This window comes from Schistocerca americana, chromosome 1 (assembly GCF_021461395.2).
Source record: "Schistocerca americana isolate TAMUIC-IGC-003095 chromosome 1, iqSchAmer2.1, whole genome shotgun sequence".
Taxonomy (NCBI): domain Eukaryota; kingdom Metazoa; phylum Arthropoda; class Insecta; order Orthoptera; family Acrididae; genus Schistocerca; species Schistocerca americana.
In genome coordinates this window covers 568,060,342-568,078,458 of record NC_060119.1, presented here as the reverse complement: position 1 = coordinate 568,078,458, position 18,117 = coordinate 568,060,342, and the positions used below count along the sequence as shown (strand labels likewise).

General features: G+C 41.9%; 1 protein-coding gene across 1 annotated transcript in view; it reads right to left on the bottom strand.

Annotated features, from left to right (window-relative positions):
• Positions 1–566: 566 nt before the first annotated feature.
• The window catches only part of LOC124578090 (dipeptidyl peptidase 1-like), a 94,807-nt gene continuing 77,256 nt past the window's right edge, over positions 567–18,117 (bottom strand). The window contains exons 10-11 of the mRNA XM_047131229.1: positions 15,916–16,079; positions 567–774 (exon numbers count right to left, since the gene is read on the bottom strand). Of these exons, the coding sequence (XP_046987185.1) occupies positions 592–774; positions 15,916–16,079 (347 nt within the window). The 3' untranslated portion in view covers positions 567–591. The remainder of the gene's footprint in view (positions 775–15,915; positions 16,080–18,117) is intronic.

The following is an 18,117-nucleotide window of genomic DNA, read 5'->3' as shown; positions in this document are numbered from 1 at the left end:
ATTTTCTGTCACACACACACACACACACACACACACACACATGTGCGCGAGCGCGCGCGCGCGCATGCACGCACACCACATTCTTAACTAGTTTCAGAAACTGAACAATTTAAAAGTCTGTTGCACATCTTATTTACACGAGAAAGAGGAATTCACACTACAGATAATCTCCGCTTTTTGTAATCAATTCTTTATTTTCTCATACCACTTGAAGTCTCTAAATTTTACATTTTGCATCTGTTAAACACTTTGGCATGTTCTACATTATTTGTCTAATTATTGGTGTTTTTTAATTTTTATGTTCAAGCAGCAAACATATATGTTTAATGTTTCTGAACTTTTGTATCATCAATTAGCAAAACTCTGTTTGAAGCTACAAAAGACCACAGTACACTGAAAACATCCATTTTGAAATTAAAGTGAACATGAAAACTCTTACATTTGCAATCGAATGCTTATCACATTTTCAGATGAACACATTGTTATTGAAAAGACTATTTGCTGCATAAATATAAAACGGTGTGAATCACAACTTACAGGCTCAATCTTTTGCTAGTAAATGCTTTTAGTGACAAATTTGGCACTAGTAGCTCAAGGGATGGGCGTGGCTTCAAAAGGCAGACTTTCAATGCCGACCTCATTGACGCCACGAATGATTCTGAAGTATCCATTTTCACCCCATTCCTCTCCCCAGCTGTTCTTCACTATCCAATACTTCTCATTAGTCTCATCATCTACACCATAACCCACCAGCAGTACAACATGATTCGTCTCCTAAAAAGCAAGAAGGAATAGATTATGCAAGGATTATGAAATTATTTATGAAATACCAGAGCTCTAACACTATATGATGATAAACTGAATACGTTTAACATAATGATTTATTTTTAGCAACTACAGCAGTACATGATACTTTACTCACACAGGCCTTGTAAACAATAGCACAAAGATTCTTGTAATGTGGTAGGTCTATGCATCTTTATTTGGCATACAAAACAATCCAGATGAATATGAGAACGGACACTTATAAATCATGAATGGTTGTCAACATGGTTTTGCATTTTGCTCACAAATAGACTTTCACTGCCACGTTGTTTATTGTTTTCCCAGAAGAGGCAACAATGGCTAAATAATACTTAGATTCTATGGTTAAGGACACCAAGGAAGACCAGGTACTTTACTCTGATGGTCATCAAAACATGGGCGTTTTCTGTCTTGTCTTTTCATCTCGAATGAGTTAATGTCCTGCTGAGAACAGCCGGGGCCTTCTTCAACAACGAATGAAAATAGTCATGTAAATTTATTTCACAGGCCTTACTAGTAAGCTTACCCTTCAGTGCAACCATAGACCTACTGAAAACAATTATATGAGGTTGGATCAAAAAGTAATAGTTTCGTATAAAAAAAATTAATAGTGAATATATAACAGTGGAATTAGTACAGATCGTATGCTGAACTATCCTCTAAACAAACTACCATCCAACATACTCACCATGCATTTCTACACATTTGTGCCTTTGCTGAACAAAGCATCAAAACCAGTTTGGGAAAAATCATGGTTTTGTTTCTTGACCCATTATTTTAAAAATCCAGGTTTTGTTGTTGATTACAAATGCTTAACATATCTGTCTCTTTGAATACTTCATCAGCATGCCCTCACTTGGCATCTGTGCCAGCCACTGTGCAGTTTATCTGTGATATACGTTTCTGCATTAACAGATTTCTTCATCCCAAGCTGCACATTGCTCACGTACATTACAGTCCCCATATGCTTTCTTCATGGATGAGGTTAAAATCACTTTAAAATCTTGGGTCAAGAAGCACAATCCTGAATTTTTCCAGACTGCGTTCAATGATGGTGCAAGTGTGTACAAATGCATAGTGATTATGTATAATGTTGAACTGTAATGCTGTGTAGAAGTGCACCATCTACCCCTCCAAGAGTGTCAACACAACAGTTATGAGACTGAATAGTTAAAATTTCTACCCGGCTGTACTTGTTTAGATTATTAGTGACTTTGTGACACCAAATGCGAGTGTCCAGGTGGTTTGTAAAACAAGCACAGATGCTGCATCTCCAATAACTTGAAGATTTCTTTCTTAACTGTGTATCACAGTGAGAAGTCAATAAAATGTGTTTTTGCTATTTAGCAGTCTGATCAGTATTCAGTCACCCAACATTCAACTCCGTTGGCTATGAGAAGGACACTGGAATGAAAAGTGTGTGTTGAATTTGATGAAAAACCTAGCATTTTCACCTGTCTTATCATAACAGATTTTTCAAAAGGTTCTACATTAGTCAATAGGAATATATTTTGTAACATACACTATCGTAAATTAATGTACATTCAATATTTGTTATGTTCAACATAACTGAATGTAGCAGGGATTCATTGCCCTTCTACCAAAGAATACCACAATTTTACAATTTGTGTATTGCACATCTCTGCATTTCTCTGCATAAGGTAGCTGTCAGTCTTTGTACCAGGGTCATATTTTGTGGTGATCTAACGAGAAATTACTAAATTTTGATACAAAAGTATTTCCTCATAGATAACCCCATCACCTCCAAAGAGCCTGAGTTACCTGCGCACACTACCTGCTAAAACATTGATACATAACCTTAACAGTAATGACCCTAGAATGAGATTTTCACTCTGCAGCAGAGTGTGCGCTGATATGAAACTTGGTGGCAGATTAAAACTGTGTACCGGACTGAGACTCGTATTCGGGACCTTTGCCCACAAAAGGCAAAGGTCCCCAATTCGAGTATCGGTCTGGCACACAGTTTTAATCTGCCAGGAAGTTTCATATCAGCGCACACACAACTGCAGAGTGAAAATCTCATTCTGGAAACATCCCCCAGGCTGTGGCTAAGCCATGTCTCCGCAGTATCCTTTCTTTCAGGAGTGCTAGCTCTGCAAGGTTTTCAGAAGAGCTTCTGTAAAGTTTGGAAGGTAGGAAATGAGATACTGGCAGAAGTAAAGCTGTGAGGACGGGGTGTGAGTTGTGACTGGGTAGCTCAGTTAGTAGAGCACTTGTCCGCGAAAGGCAAAGGTCCCGAATTTGAGTCTCGGTCCGGCACACAGTTTTAATCTCCCAGGAAGTTTCAGTAATGAATCTATTACACCTTCCTGGGGTACATTAGATACTACTTTAGTGTCTGTACACAACTCTCCATCCAGAATAATGGGCTACATCCTGCCTGTTAGGCAATTTTTGATGCAGATGCAAAACTAGTAAGCGATCCCAAAGGTACTGAATCAGATACCCTCCAAAAGTCTAGAGAAAGTGAATCAAATTGATTTCCTCTATGCATGATAGAGAGAATGTGCACTGACGAGCCTAAACATAATGATTGCTGCTCATAGTAAGACTAAATGTTGCCTGGTAGCACTGTGGGCACAAAACACAATAAGGAAACTATGTAAGTGGAGTAGACACAAATCAGACATCAATCTTGTGATGATAAAGGCCACAAATAGGAAAATCCATTGATATAAGTGACTTTGACAAAGACCAGATTGTCATGGCCCAGTCCCGAGGAATGAGCACTTTAGAAATAGTGAAGCTGTTTGGTTGTTTTGGGGATATGTGGAAACTGGTTGAAGAATGGTCAAACCAGGGAAAGATGAGAAAGTGTTGGACATTGGTGCCTCATCACAGAATGTAGAGGTAAGTGGCAAAGTGTGTCAGATTTGATAACAGAGTACAATGGTGGTGCAGGCTCAAGTGTTACAGAGCACTATGTTGAATGTGGGACTCTGTAGCTGTCACCCCTTAGTTGTTCCTAAGTTGACCTAATGACATGATCAATTACAACTCCAGCAGACACGAGACCATTGAGATTGGAATGCGGATCAATTGAAATGTTTCTGCTGGTCAGATGAATTATGATCGTTGTTACACTGGCCTATATCTGCATCTACATCTATACTCTGCAAATGACCATGATGTGCATGGTGGAGGGTACATCCCACTGTACCAGTTATTAGGGTTTCTTTCTGTTCCATTCATGTATGGAGTGCAGGAAGAATGATGGCCCGAATGCCTCTGTGCATGCAGTAATTATTCGAATCTTATCTTCATGATCCCTATGTGAGTGATACATAGGGAGTATTAGTATGTTCCTAGAGTAGTCATTTAAAGCTGGTTCTTGAAACTTTGTTAATAGACGTTCTCAGAATTGTTTATATCTATCTTCAAGAGTCTTCCAGTTCAGTTCCTTCAGCAGCTATGTAATACTCTCCCACAGATTAAACAAACCTGAGACTATTTGTGCTGCCCTTATCTGTATATGTTTAATAACCTGTTAGTCCTGTCCGGGATGGGTCCCATACACTTGAGAAATATTCTAGAACTATTCGTACAAGTGTTTTGTAAGCTATCTCCTTTGTAAATTGACAGTATTCTATCAGTAAACTGAGGTCTACCAACTGCTTCACCCATGACTGAAACTATGTGATCACTCCATTTCGGCCGGCCACTGTGGCCGAGTGGTTCTAGCCGCTTCAGTCTGGTGGTGATGGTGGTGGTGGTTAGTGTTTAACGTCCCGTCGACAACGAGGTCATTAGAGACAGAGCGCAAGCTCAGGTTAGGGAAGGATTGGGAAGGAAATCGGCCGTGCCCTTTCAAAGGAACGCTTCAGTCTGGAACCGCGCGACCGCTACGGTCGCAGGTTCGAATCCTGCCTCAGGCATGGATGTGCGTGATGTCCTTAGGTTAGTTAGGTTTATGTAGTTCTAAGTTCTAGGGGACTGATGACCTCAGATGTTAAGTCCCATAGTGCTCAGAGCCACTTGAACCATTCGAACTCCATTTCATATCCCTACAAAGTGTTACATCCAGATATTTGTATGAGTTGGCCAATTCCAACAGTGACTCACTGATATTATAGTCATAGGATGCTGCATTTTTTCGCTTTGTGAAGTGCAAAATTTCAATTTCTGAACAGTTAAAGCAATTTACCAATCTCTGCACCACTTTGAAATCTTATTAAGATCTGACTCAATATTTATGCAGTTTCTTTCAGATAGTACTTCATTATAGATAACTGCATCATCTGCAAAAAGCTTGATTTTATTATAAATATTGTATGCAAGGCCATTAACATGCAACATGAACAGCAAAGGTCCTATGCACTTCTGTGGGGCATACTTGAAGTTACTTCTACACCTGACTAACACTCTCCATCCAAGATAACATGTTGGATCCACCTCAATCCAGTCACAAATTTTACTTGATACCCCATATGATTGTGCTTTTGACAGTGAGTGTAGGTTTGGTACTGAGTCAAATGCTTTTTGGAAACCAAAAAATACAGGCTGATGGTTGTGTCTGGGTACATGGTAATCCAGGTACAATGCTATGGGGGACATTCACCAGGCCTTCCATGGGACCTGTGATAGTAACCAAAGGGACCATGACAACTGTGGACTACATGAACACGATTGTGGACCAGCTAATTACCTTCATGTCTGACGTTTTCTTCGAAGGGGAAGGGATCTTTCAGCAGAATAACTATCTGTGTCACAAGACCAGAATTGTGTTATAGTGGTTTGAGGAGCATGATAATGGACTCACATTGATGTCTTAGCCAACAAATTCACCTGATTTGAACCTAGTGGGACACATCTGAGGTGCTATTGGGTGCCATCCCTGAACTAAAAGACCACTGAACAGTAATTTAAGCAAATGGTGTGACCTGTGTGTAGACATTGAGTGCCACATTCTCTGGAAAATACTCACCTTCAGGAGGACAACTATTTAATCGCCATTTGGCCATCCCAATTTAAGTTTCCCATGATTTCCCTAAATTGATCCAAGCAAGTAAATGCTGGAATGGTTCCTGTGAAAAGAGCACAGCTGATATCCTTTCATAAGCTGAGTTTGTGCTTCATTTTTAATAACTGTGTTGTTAATGAGGTGTTAAACCCTAAATCTTTGTTTCTTCTCTGGAAAGCAATCCAGAATTTGTCAAACCCATGCTATGCATTATCATTGTTGTATTGTGTTCCAGTGGTCCAGTGGTCGACCAGTGAATTATTAATCAGATGGTCTAATCATTTGGTTCATGAGTGTATGTAATGATAGAGATGAGTTTTCCATGTTCAGCATTTTCGGAACTCAAGCTGATTCTACTTTAAATAAATCTGAGTGATATATGATGGTAGTTCTGTCAATAACTTCCACTTCCCTTTTTTTATAGATTGTTATGATCTGTGCTTGTTTGCAATTATATGGAATATACAGACAGTGGACAAAAATGTGGAAACACCAACAAAAAACACAATAAATTACCATGCCTAATTTGGTGTAGAAAAACGTTGGCATCAAAATAGCTTCCAGTCATCTCAGAATGGATAAATACAAGTCCTGTATGATTTTAAAGAGAATCTTACACCATTCTACCAGCAAAATTGTGTCAAGTTCAGGTAACAGTAGTGGAGGTGGATAGTGGGAGTGCATCCTTCTCTTCAAATCAGTCCACAAAGACTCAATAATACTGAGGTCTAGTGACTGTGGTGGCCAGGGGAGATGTGACAATTGGTCCTTGTGCTCACAAAAGTAGTCCTGGCTAATGGAAGCTGTGGGACAGTGGCCCTGTTGTCTTGGAACACAGCATTACCATTGTGGAACAAATATTGTACCATGGGATGGACATCATAAGCCAAAGTGATCACATAATCCTTGACAGAGTATCCACAGCACCCAAGGAGTACCACGGTATTGCTGCACAAATCATAACTGAATCCCAGCCATATTTTATTCTTGGGATGTAAACTCAGCCTGAAGTTAGAGACAGTGTGCAAGTTCCCTTCCTACTGAATGACTTACTTCCGTAGTTCCATAATTCAGATTTTTTGCCTTTCGCACCATGTTCTCCTGCCATGACATTTGAATCACTGCCAAGTGGTTTTGATATTCCAACTCACCCTCTAGTTCCTTGCTTATGGAGCTCTATTTTGTGTTGTTTTCGTGCTGACAAAGTTCGAAGATGCCACATTCAGCTCTACAGTGACTTTTGTGGCTGTCATCCTCTTTATTTTTTGTCATAATCCTCATCAATGACCATCTGTCACAATCATTCAACACACACTTTCGGACACATTGTGACTTAGTGGATGATGTTTTTCCACTTTCCCTGTATGTGGTGTAAATTTTCAGTTTTGTGCATCTTGAAACACCAATCACATCAGCTACCTTGGCTATGGAGGCATTCGCCATACATGCACCAAGAGGTTGCCTATGTTCCAGTTCATTTAGGTCCAACATAAAGCACCCATAACTACACAGAACACTGCTCTGGCCATGACTAACACTTGCAACACATTCACAGCTGCTGTTTATGGTCAAATACAGGAGCACAACCAGCAGGCTTGGCTAGCATCTGCATTCATGTTCAAGCATTCATTTCTCTTGCTGTTTATATAATTTTGTCCAACTCTGTAGGGCTGTACAAGAAATCTACAGTAAATTATAGAAGTTACCAGCACAGGTGCAGTGCGGAGTTATGAGCTGGGATAAACTGTGATCACATCATTAGGCTAGATCTAATGCTAACCCAACTAACAGGACCAATCTATCTAATTTTTCTCAGATACCTTCTTCCTACTGTTTTAAATAAGGTACTACTGGAAATTCATTGGTAATGTTGCTGAACATGACATAATTGCAATTCTTTCTGATGTAGAACCGTGACACCACTGGTCACCTCATACTGAAATAATGTATTGGTAGAAGAGGACATGTTCCGTGACCACTATATCTTATCTGTATTGATTGTTTTCTGTGGGGTGCAATGATGACTCGTGGATTTTACTCTTGTAACATCTCCTTATCACACAAAGCTACACTAGAATTGAAACACCAAGTGCACAGCCACACTTTTTTCATTTTGTGCTTCAGTCTCTACATTGCTTGTTTACACTCTACATTAAAACAGATCTCAAAGTTTTGCACTTCTTTTTACAATTACAGCATGAATAGTGCTATAATGGAATTCACTATATCTGAACTTGTGAACCATTCTCAAACATGCAAGCACAACAGTGCCCGTCAAGTGGTTTTCAGACAAGGGTTTTCGTGCAAGAACAGTGAGGTTACTGCTCCTCCCAACAAAAGTTTCACAAGTGTAGTCATTGCATCTATTTTATACTGATGGAAGGGTTTCAATAAACCTTGACACCACCAGTCTGAAGCTTCGATGCATATTTGGGCCCAAACTATGTATTTTCGGACAACCCATCTGAATATCCATGTGTGTTAAAAGTGCTGATTCCATGACAGGGAGGTTTGATGGCCCCAGATCGAATCTGCCTGGTGGATTAATAACGCTGGATGTTGTTTTTTAGATGGTTTCCCACATCCTACTAGGTGAATACTGGGCTGGTATCCAAGTCCTGGCTCAGTTATATGATTTGCAAACATTTAGTAAACTTCAGTCATTACACACAGACAGTTGGGATGCACATATTCAACCTCAGAGGGAGGAGGGTGGAGGGGTAATGGGGTGGCAACAAAAAGAGTGTTGGTTGCTTTTGACCATGGTCATGTGTGGACTAGCTATACACACTAGGCAGTGGTCTGCTAATGAAGTTGTTTATTTGTGCATCACAGTGTTTGTGTTGTATAGTGTTAATCAATATTGTACCTCATGTTGCACTCTTACCACTGAGTGACACTTAAGTTACATTCCATGACAAAATTACATGAATATGCACTTATGAAATTGAACAGTTCATTCGTGAAGAGCTGCACCTGGTCTCACAAGAAGTGATAGGTATTTACTTCTCTATCACCAGCAGCATCATCTACATTAAAATGACTATGGAGGAAGCATGCACTGATGTAGTTCGAGAGCACTCACACGGACGAAAGTTTAAACATTCTGACAGGCAAATTGGGGAGGTGATGGAAGACCACACTGGTTCTGGTTTTCGAACATTTTGGCTGTTCAAACTCCCTTTTGAGAAGGCACAATATGTGATTGTTGAAGCCTTCCGATCCTTTGGCAACATTGTGGGCCACATTGCGGAAAAATGGCAGATGTTCACAACATACCACATTTTAAATGGTGTCTGAGCGATCAGATTGAACTGTCAAAACATGTACCATCCTACCTGCTAACAGATGGTGCGTGAGCCATCATCATGTACGATGTCCAGCAAAGACATATGCGGATGTGGACAACAGGACAATGTTAGGTCTGATTGTCTCTGTTGTCATTTGTTCCAGATCCCGACTGGTGACATAGCTCCCAAACTGATGGTCACTGCTTTACGTAACACCTGCGCATCAGCCATGCACAACTTGAATGCGTCACTTCAGGAAACACCTGTTCTCCTGTTGGAACTTCCCCTATGAAATGATGGAGCAAATGAGACCTCACTTGCACCATCTCCTCTGATGGCAATGAGACCAACAACTCTACAGAGGTCAATGAACAGCCTGTCCACTGCAATGGACAGCAAACTAAGTGTGGTGCCTACCTCTGCTTTCCTTCAGATGGGCATAAGTTCAGATGACAAAATTCCAACAAAGAACAGCACCTCTGAAAGCAGAGGGCACCCCAAAAACAAAAGAAGCAAAGTCAAAGCCCACCAACAACACACTTCTTCATGTAGCATCACGGGTAGTCAACCAGATTCCAGACACAGATCTACTTTGAGCACCCTGACAACAATAGTGGCTGCTCCCAATGTCCCGTCTGGGGAGCATCCTTTCCATGGCCTGTGATCCCACCTGATAATGACAGATTACATGGAGGGAGGTTCCCCAGATCTAACCATGGCAGTGTCACCAGCCTTAGCCCTCGATGGGTGTGGCAGTCATCTGCCACAAATTTTGATCTCCTCGGCTGACAATGTTGACGATGTAGCAGATTGGGATGCTGGTTCACCTGTCAGGGTGTGCGCCATGTTGATGCCCAACCCAGCTTCCAGCCAGTGATTGCAGCCACAGTGGTTGCACTGAATGTTTCAAAACAGCTGGACATCTCTGCAGGACCCTCTGTGTCATTAGGGAGAGCCCATCCACTACACTACCACATTATGATGATGAATCGGGCCATCACTCAGGCTCCACATAAACTAGCAATGTTCAGAGACATCATGTACACTGCTGATGTCAACATCGCCCTTCCCTGAGAAGCGATCATTACTGATTTCTATGCTCCAACTTGCTATACGGCCCACATCTCCCATGCCTCTGATAATGGTAGTGGAGTCCTGCTCCTCCTCACAAGGCCCCGTGTACCTTTCTGATGCCAGGGGTGTGACCCTCACGCTGTTTGGTTTCTGGATCCCAAATGTATATGCACTGTCCAGCTGCAGTCAATGTCAGAATAACACATCTTCTTTACTGACAAAGTAAGGTCACATTTTTAGGGTCTCCTGGATGACATGGTTCTCGGTAGGGACTTCTACTCCACACAAGGGCCTACTGATCAACTCCCATGGCATTTCCTGCATGCACCCCTCTCTGTCATCATCGACCAACTTCAGTTTATCAGCACATAGGTGGAGGTTCATGGCACCCATGCAGGTTTCATGTACTATACGGCGCATTTATCCAGGTGACTATACATATCTCACACATTCCCTTGCTGGAGACACTCGACATGCCAAAATTTAGCTTCTGGCTTTCTCTGACCATGAGGCCTACATTTGCAATGTCACTCTCACTTATCAACAGGTGTGGCACAGTTGTGGACTGTGGAAATTAAACATTGCCAACCTGACTGTCCCTGACTGCTGACAGATTGCTGAGGATGTGCGGGCCCTCTGTCATTGGCGTCACCCTGCCTAGACATCCACCGTATCCTGGTGGCTATCCTGCATGAAACCGGCTCTATGCAGGCATTGATGAGTTATGGCTAACACGTCAAGGCTTGGCATGTGAGCAACATGGACTTCTACTACAAGATCCTACATGACTGCACTTCGATGACATTTTCTCCTTTCCATCAGGCGATAATGCATCATGCTAAAGTGCAGATCACTTCACTCACATGACATTTGGAAGGGACTCTTGTCCGGTTCTGCTCCCATTACTGTATGACTCACAAAATACCATCAATGTAACACCTCCTCATAGAACACTGGCCTCGTCGTCAAGATCTCATATACAACCTCATCAATGCGGAAGGATGACGATATATTATGCAATGCACCACTGATCACGCTTTCCATTCATATTTCACCTGGCCGCTGTATGCTGCCATCCCACATCTCCCAAATTTAATTGAGGAGGTAGAGGCACTCACTGTTAACACTATATACCAGAGGACGTGGTTTAAGAACTTCAGGAAGACATTATAACGATAGAGCCAAGACTCTAATGAAGAGACTGATACCATCTTATCACCCCCCCCCCCCCTCTTTCCTTCTTCTATGCATCCAGGTGGCTGTCGTACGAGTCAGTGCTTCCTATATATATATATATATATATATATATATATATATATATATATATATATATATATATATATATATATATATATATAGTTTGCTAAAACACTTGATATTCATTGTGAAAGCATATAGAATGTTCTGGAAGGACGTATATTATCATGATTGTCAGGGGATTGTTGTCAGCCGGCCGGGATGGCCGAGCGGTTCTAGGCGCTACAGTCTGGAACCGCGCGGCCGCTACGGTCGCAGGTTCGAATCCTGCCTCGGGCATGGATGTGTGTGATGTCCTTAGGTTAGTTAGGTTTAAGTAATTCTGAGTTCTAGGGGAGTGATGACCTCAGCAGTTAAGTCCCATAGTGCTCACAGCCATTTTTGATTGTTGTCATTAACAAAATTATGTACAGGCGCTGAGTTACATGTTTAATCAAGAAATGTTGGCATAAGTGGTTGTCACCTCTAATTACCTTAACTGCAGTTGATTGGTGGGTTGACACAGAGAACATCATTATCTCGAGAAACAGCTTAAAAGTTATTACCAAGCGATGTATTTTCATTTGTTATCTATTTTTATGTCCTCTTCTGTAATTAGTATCCTTTGTAATTACATTTATAATTAACTCTCCAATTGTTTACACCACACAACTTTCCGGTTTTCGGAATTTAAGGCCTTATTTGTAAAATTTACGTATGTAGTCAGATAAAGCATGAGATTTGTACTGCCATCGAATGTTAGTAATCAAATTCAAACTGTAATTAAAGTTCAGACTGATTTTTAATATTTAAAACTACAGATAATACTAAAAAAGTTATGTAATATGATATTGTATTTTATACCTTATTCGGCAGTAACATCAATTTCTTTACTTTTGTAAATTTTAATTGTAACATCAAAATTGTACAAAATTAATAATGGGTTATTTTGAAATTTATTGTTAAAATTCTATATAAAGCGATTCAGCGAGGCTGGAAGTTAATCGTTGAGTTGTTGTTTTCAGTCTGTCAAAGAGATCTGTGAAGTATGTCAGTCAGTGTTTTTGTTAACGTGACAAGTATGCAATTCAGTTGTCAATAAATTTTGTAAAGTTGGCAACTGTTATATTCTTTCATCAAAATGAACTCCATGCAATAGAAAGTTAAGTTAAATGTCACTATCCGAGCAGAACATTATAACATGACCACAGATGAAATCATAGAAGCTCTCAAGGTGGGAGCTGCCGATAAGTTCGCAGGCCTGATGGTCTTCTCCTCGAATGTTATAAGTATTTTAGTTATGTGTTGGTACCTACTTGAGCATCCATCTGTCGTGAACTGATGTCCCTAACAACGACGATCCCAGCCACCTTCCTTGATAGTGTCATCATCCTGGTCCCTAAACCGATTGGAGGGTCATGGATCTGTGATTACTGGCCCTTTACTCTACTCAACAGCGATATATTCATACAGCCCTTTGCTGTTACAGGGATGTGATCACACTCACCAGGTCGCGTTGTCTGCCTGGTGCATTTTCATAATTTGACTTCAGTTAGGCATTTGACTGTGTCATTCACATGTTTCTGAAGACAGTCCTCCAGCACAAGGGTTCTCTGGCTCATATAGTAACAGTAGTAATACACCTCTTGATTGGCGCTACTTCAAGAATACTCTAGAATGGACGCCTCACCGTGTCTCTAGTGATCGAGCGCTCTGTCCAACAGGGTTTTCCACTTTCCACGATACTGTACACTTCACAAGCATCTGGTGGGCCTCTCAATAATGCATATGTACTACTTCTGTTGTATGTCTTATGCTGATGATCTCGTTCTCTACCTACACAACGAGGATGATGCCCACTTGGCTCTATCATGGATGACAACGTATGGGAAGGCATCAGGCAGTTCTCTTAACTTTTTCAAATAGCAGATTCTGCTCATTGTTGAAGGCTTACCTGAGAGATGTGTCGCTCCTATAAGTGTGGCCACCACTGTGTGCTACTTAGGTATTTATTTTATGAATGATCTCCACAGTTTGGAGACGACAAACAGCAGACTCTCCTCCAAATGATCTGGGTGGCCTTGTTGATCACTGACTTAGATCCCTCAACACTGTGCAGCACATATGAAACGTGAGTGTATACTGTACCTCTCGCATCCCTCATGTGGCACGAGTGTCCCTGTTCCTGATTACCCTTGCCCATTGTATGTTGATGATGATGGGATCCTTTGTCTGTACTGGGATGCTATTCAAAGTTCAATATGCCTCCCTTGCCCTCCCATGGGGGCGTGATGGGGTTGGCTTATTCCACATGCCAGGCAGAGTTACATCCCTTCCTGTTAGCTGCCGGCTGACCGGTGTGGACGCGTGGTTCTAGGCGCTTCAGTCTGGAACCACGTGACTGCTATGGTCACAGGTTAGAATCCTGCCTTGGGCATGGATGTGTGTGATGTCCTTAGGTTGGTTAGGTTTAAGTAGTTTTAAGTTCTAGGGGACTGATGAGCACAGATGTTAAGTCCCATAGTGCTCAGAGCCATTTGAACCATTTGTTAGCTGCCAAATGAAAGTCCGGGCCCATTGCCCGACGAGCCTCGCTGGACTGACTTCACACGAATATGCGCCAGTCTGTCATGTTATCGAACATTCCATTACCCTTTTATCACTTTCGGTATATCTTTCTGGAATTAAGTTATGTCCTCCACTCCTTACCACTTCCACTAATTCTCCAGACACAGATGATCCATTAAAAAAGTACCGGGCCCTAATCCCACTGAACACAAGTTTCCCCAGGTGTATGGAGAGTGGTACATACAGGCTTTCTCAAAACCAATGTCCAATCAGCCTGTTTCCCACCATCAATGGCAAGCAGGTCAACCAGTTTCGTTTGCACTGCATCCACCTCGCTGACACACCCCTATGTGTGCACTGTGGTGTGGACGACACAGATGCCCAGTGATTCTCATGTGGTCCATCGTCTGATGTCTGGAGGCTTGCAGAGCGTATCTTGGGTTTCCTTATCTGACATACACCTGCTCAGATCACTTTCCAGACGCTTTTGTTCCAAGACGTGATTCATTATCCTGCAACAAATGCTGACGCTGTGAATTGGATACACGACCATACCTTTTCGGCCCCAACAAGAAATTGGAACTGGGTTACTGGACGTACCTTAATGATCAACACTGTACACTTATTTGCAACCTCAGATACAAGCAGTTCTCTTCAAATTTTCTATGGAGCGTCTTTCATGATCCACCTTTCAGCTGGAACGTCCAAGCTGTGTGATACTAATGCTTATTTTGCCGTCATGATGCTAAAGAACTACAAACGGAATTACCATTAAAATATCGAAAAGATACGTTTGAATGTTCCACCATCCGAAGGTGTGAGCGACTCCTGGAATTCTGGTACATAAAAAACAAAGAAGCCCCTACACAACTCCTTTCACTTTCGTCGCTCGCCCGTGTGTCCTCCGCCTGATTTCTTTCTTTCCTACTTCCGCCCCCCCTCCCGCCTCCCCCCCCCCCCACCCCCACCCAGTAACAGGGAAGTTGTCTTGGGTTAGGCATAGATAAGTGTCAACGCCTGAAGAGGTTCATTTCTTCTTTTTCTTAGGACACAAGTGGCGGTGGCAAGTGACACTTTTTGTGTCGTTACCCTTCCCGTTCAGGGGCGAAAAAATAAGGATTAGCTGTGCGAGTTAGAATCGCCGCTTCCGCGACACGGAGGTTTGTTGTTCCCATATCGAATCCGACAGGCAGATTAACGATTAGCGTTGGCGTGCCGGCCACCCTGGATGTGGTTTTTAGGTGGTGTCCCACACACTGCAAGGCAAATACTGGGCTGGTACCGAAGTCCCAGCTCAGTTGCACGATTCGCAGACATTTAGAAAACTTCGGTTACTTTCACATGAACAACACTGCATGCAGAGAGTTGGAGTGCACATATACGGTCTCAGGGGGTAATTGGATGGTAACAAGAAGAGGATCCGACCACGCCTCAAAAATTAACATCGGAAGATCGGTTTATAACAAGCCAGCTCTGTGCCAAAGCAGGACAAAGGCACAGTACTGCAATAATGGTTTGATGGGTGCTGTACTATAATGGCGCCATGAGATGCCGGCTGTTTCAGAGGCGAAGGTGTCGGCTGTTTCAGAGAAGAGTGGCACGGTAAGTGGAAAGTGCCTTACGTGCATACGCAACACGAATAGTGAATTTTTGCGATAGAAAATTTGCCGTCTCAGTGTGGTAAGTGGGCCAGTGTTGGTAGTTCAGGCTGTAGCGTCGGCGGCAACTGCAGTGTCTACAAGCTGCTGCGATTTCTACTGGCGCAAGTGCAGCGTTAGTGCGTTGACGCTACAGCTTGAACTACCAACATTATATAGCTGACAGTGAGATGGTTGATGTTTACCTCAAGGACTTTGTTACTTTTGCTGAGCACACGTGTATGTGCACTGGGAACTTTCCTCTTAATGTGCTTCTCACCTCTATAACCTATCGTGGCCATGATAAAGTGTAGTCCATACTTACGACGAACGGGTTGAATTCCCGTGTCGAGGCTGATGTTTCGACGTGCTTGTAGATGCCGCTAGTGTAGGACCGGAAGTCGTTTAACACCATGAAGTCGACGACGAGAGGTCCACGCTGCACAAGTGCTTCTTGCATGAGAACCTCGTTCCCCGCACCGTAGTAACCTGTGAAAGTAAACCACAGGGTATTGCACTGATTTCTATAATGCATGCCGCAGAAGTCTCATAAGATGAAAGATGAAACATTTTACAGGCTACTGATGGTGCTATTGCTACAATATTGTTGCACAAAATGGACCGCATATAAACCAGCGGTGCAGCAATGCACATCCATTTAGAGGTTGACTAATCCTCTGGCAGCAGCCATGTTTTTCCTAGATTACATGTGGGACGGACGATTAAACATCGACGCTAAGTGATACCAACATGGATTTGATCTGTGCACCAGAGCAGCTCTTACAACCTAGATCTGATATTAGATTATAGTCTACAGGTTTCGGCTATATACACTGACAGAAATGGAAAGTGTTAGACGTTCGGTGGCTGATATTTATCAAACTTCACTAAGATGTTCATTAAATAATGAGTACTAAATTATCTAACTTTCATTTCATTTAGAACTGGTGTCCATCATCATCAACGCATGAGGCGTGACTTCCATGGGCACGATTATCCTCTTGTATTCACTGTAGCATGGGAGCAAACAGCCTACGAATGACAGCTTGAGGAATCGACGTATGAGGTGTTACTTCCATCGGCACGATTATCCTCTTGTACTCATTGTAATATGGGAGCAAACAGCCTACGAATGTCAGCTTGAGGAATTTCTTGCATGCTTGAAACACCTACTGTGTCGCTTCACGAAGATCCTCGGCTGGCAACTTAGATGAAAGTATACATCCTCCTATCACATCTCAGACTTGTGCTAGGGGTGACGAATCAGGGCAGGCCACTCAGTTATCCATATAATCCTAAGGGCATTTGTGGTGTACACTTCAGTGAGGGGTCTTCTGTTATCACGCTGGAATATGCAGTTAGGTATTCTGATCAGTCATTAAGATGCTGTGTCCCTTATGCCAATGATTCGACTTTTTAGAGTTCGAAAGATGGCGATAAGCATCCTTCATCTGTGATGATGGTAGTTTTCTGTACTAAAACTAAGCCCACATAAGGATGAAAAGTTAATCAACATATGCTGAAGTATAAGTTTGATAGTGCACAGTCAGTGTGTCTTCGTGTAATGCTTCCATTTTCTTTTGTGTTTTGAAATGAGAGGGTAAATGATACAGCCTATCACGAAGCAATGTTTGCGTCTCATGAATGAAAGAATTAGTCACATAATTCTGCGTTTTGGAAATAAAGAGAATCAAACTGAAAAGTAAGTTTATGTTTCCATTTTTAGAGAGATAGGGGCGATTTCATTGCTTGCTCAATGTACGGATTGAACAACATGGACGATAGGCTACAACCTTGTCTCACAACCTTCTCAACCAATGATTAATATCTGTCGACTCTTATAACTGCAGCCTGGTTTTTGTACGAGTTGGAAATAACCTTTCACTTCCTGTATTTTATCCTTCCTACCTTCAGAATTTCAAAGAGCGTATTCCAGTCCACATTGCCAAAAGCTTTATCTAAATCTACAAATTCCATAAACGTAGGTTTGTCTGTCTTTAAATTACCTACTAAGATAAATTATAGGGTCAGTCCTGGCTAGTACTCTTCTACATTTCTCTGGAACCCATTCCCATCTTTTGCGAGGTTGACTTCTATCATTTTTATTTTCATTGTTCTGTAAATAAGTTGTGTCAATATTTTGCAACCATAACTTATTAAACTTTCTTGAGGTCTGAGGTCCTGTGGCGTATGTCTTCCTGACCAAGTGGAGTAGTTTCGACACGGCTGGCTCCCTAGGAGGTCAATAGCTCTCAGGGAATATAATCTTTTTCTAGGCCTTTGTTTCGACTTTTGGACTTCAGCGTTCTGTCAAATTCTTCTTACAGTATCATCTTTATGTTTACTTATATTTCGAGTCACTCAAATATAGAAACCTTGTTGAACATACGTTATAAAGATGTATCGTCAAAAGTGGCAAAAAGCAGCTAACGAGCAAGTTTAAGAGCCACAAACTGAAGAAATTTTATCTGGTCCAATGCAAACACTGAGAAAGTTCGTAACGTAATTTGATAATACTTTTCAACAT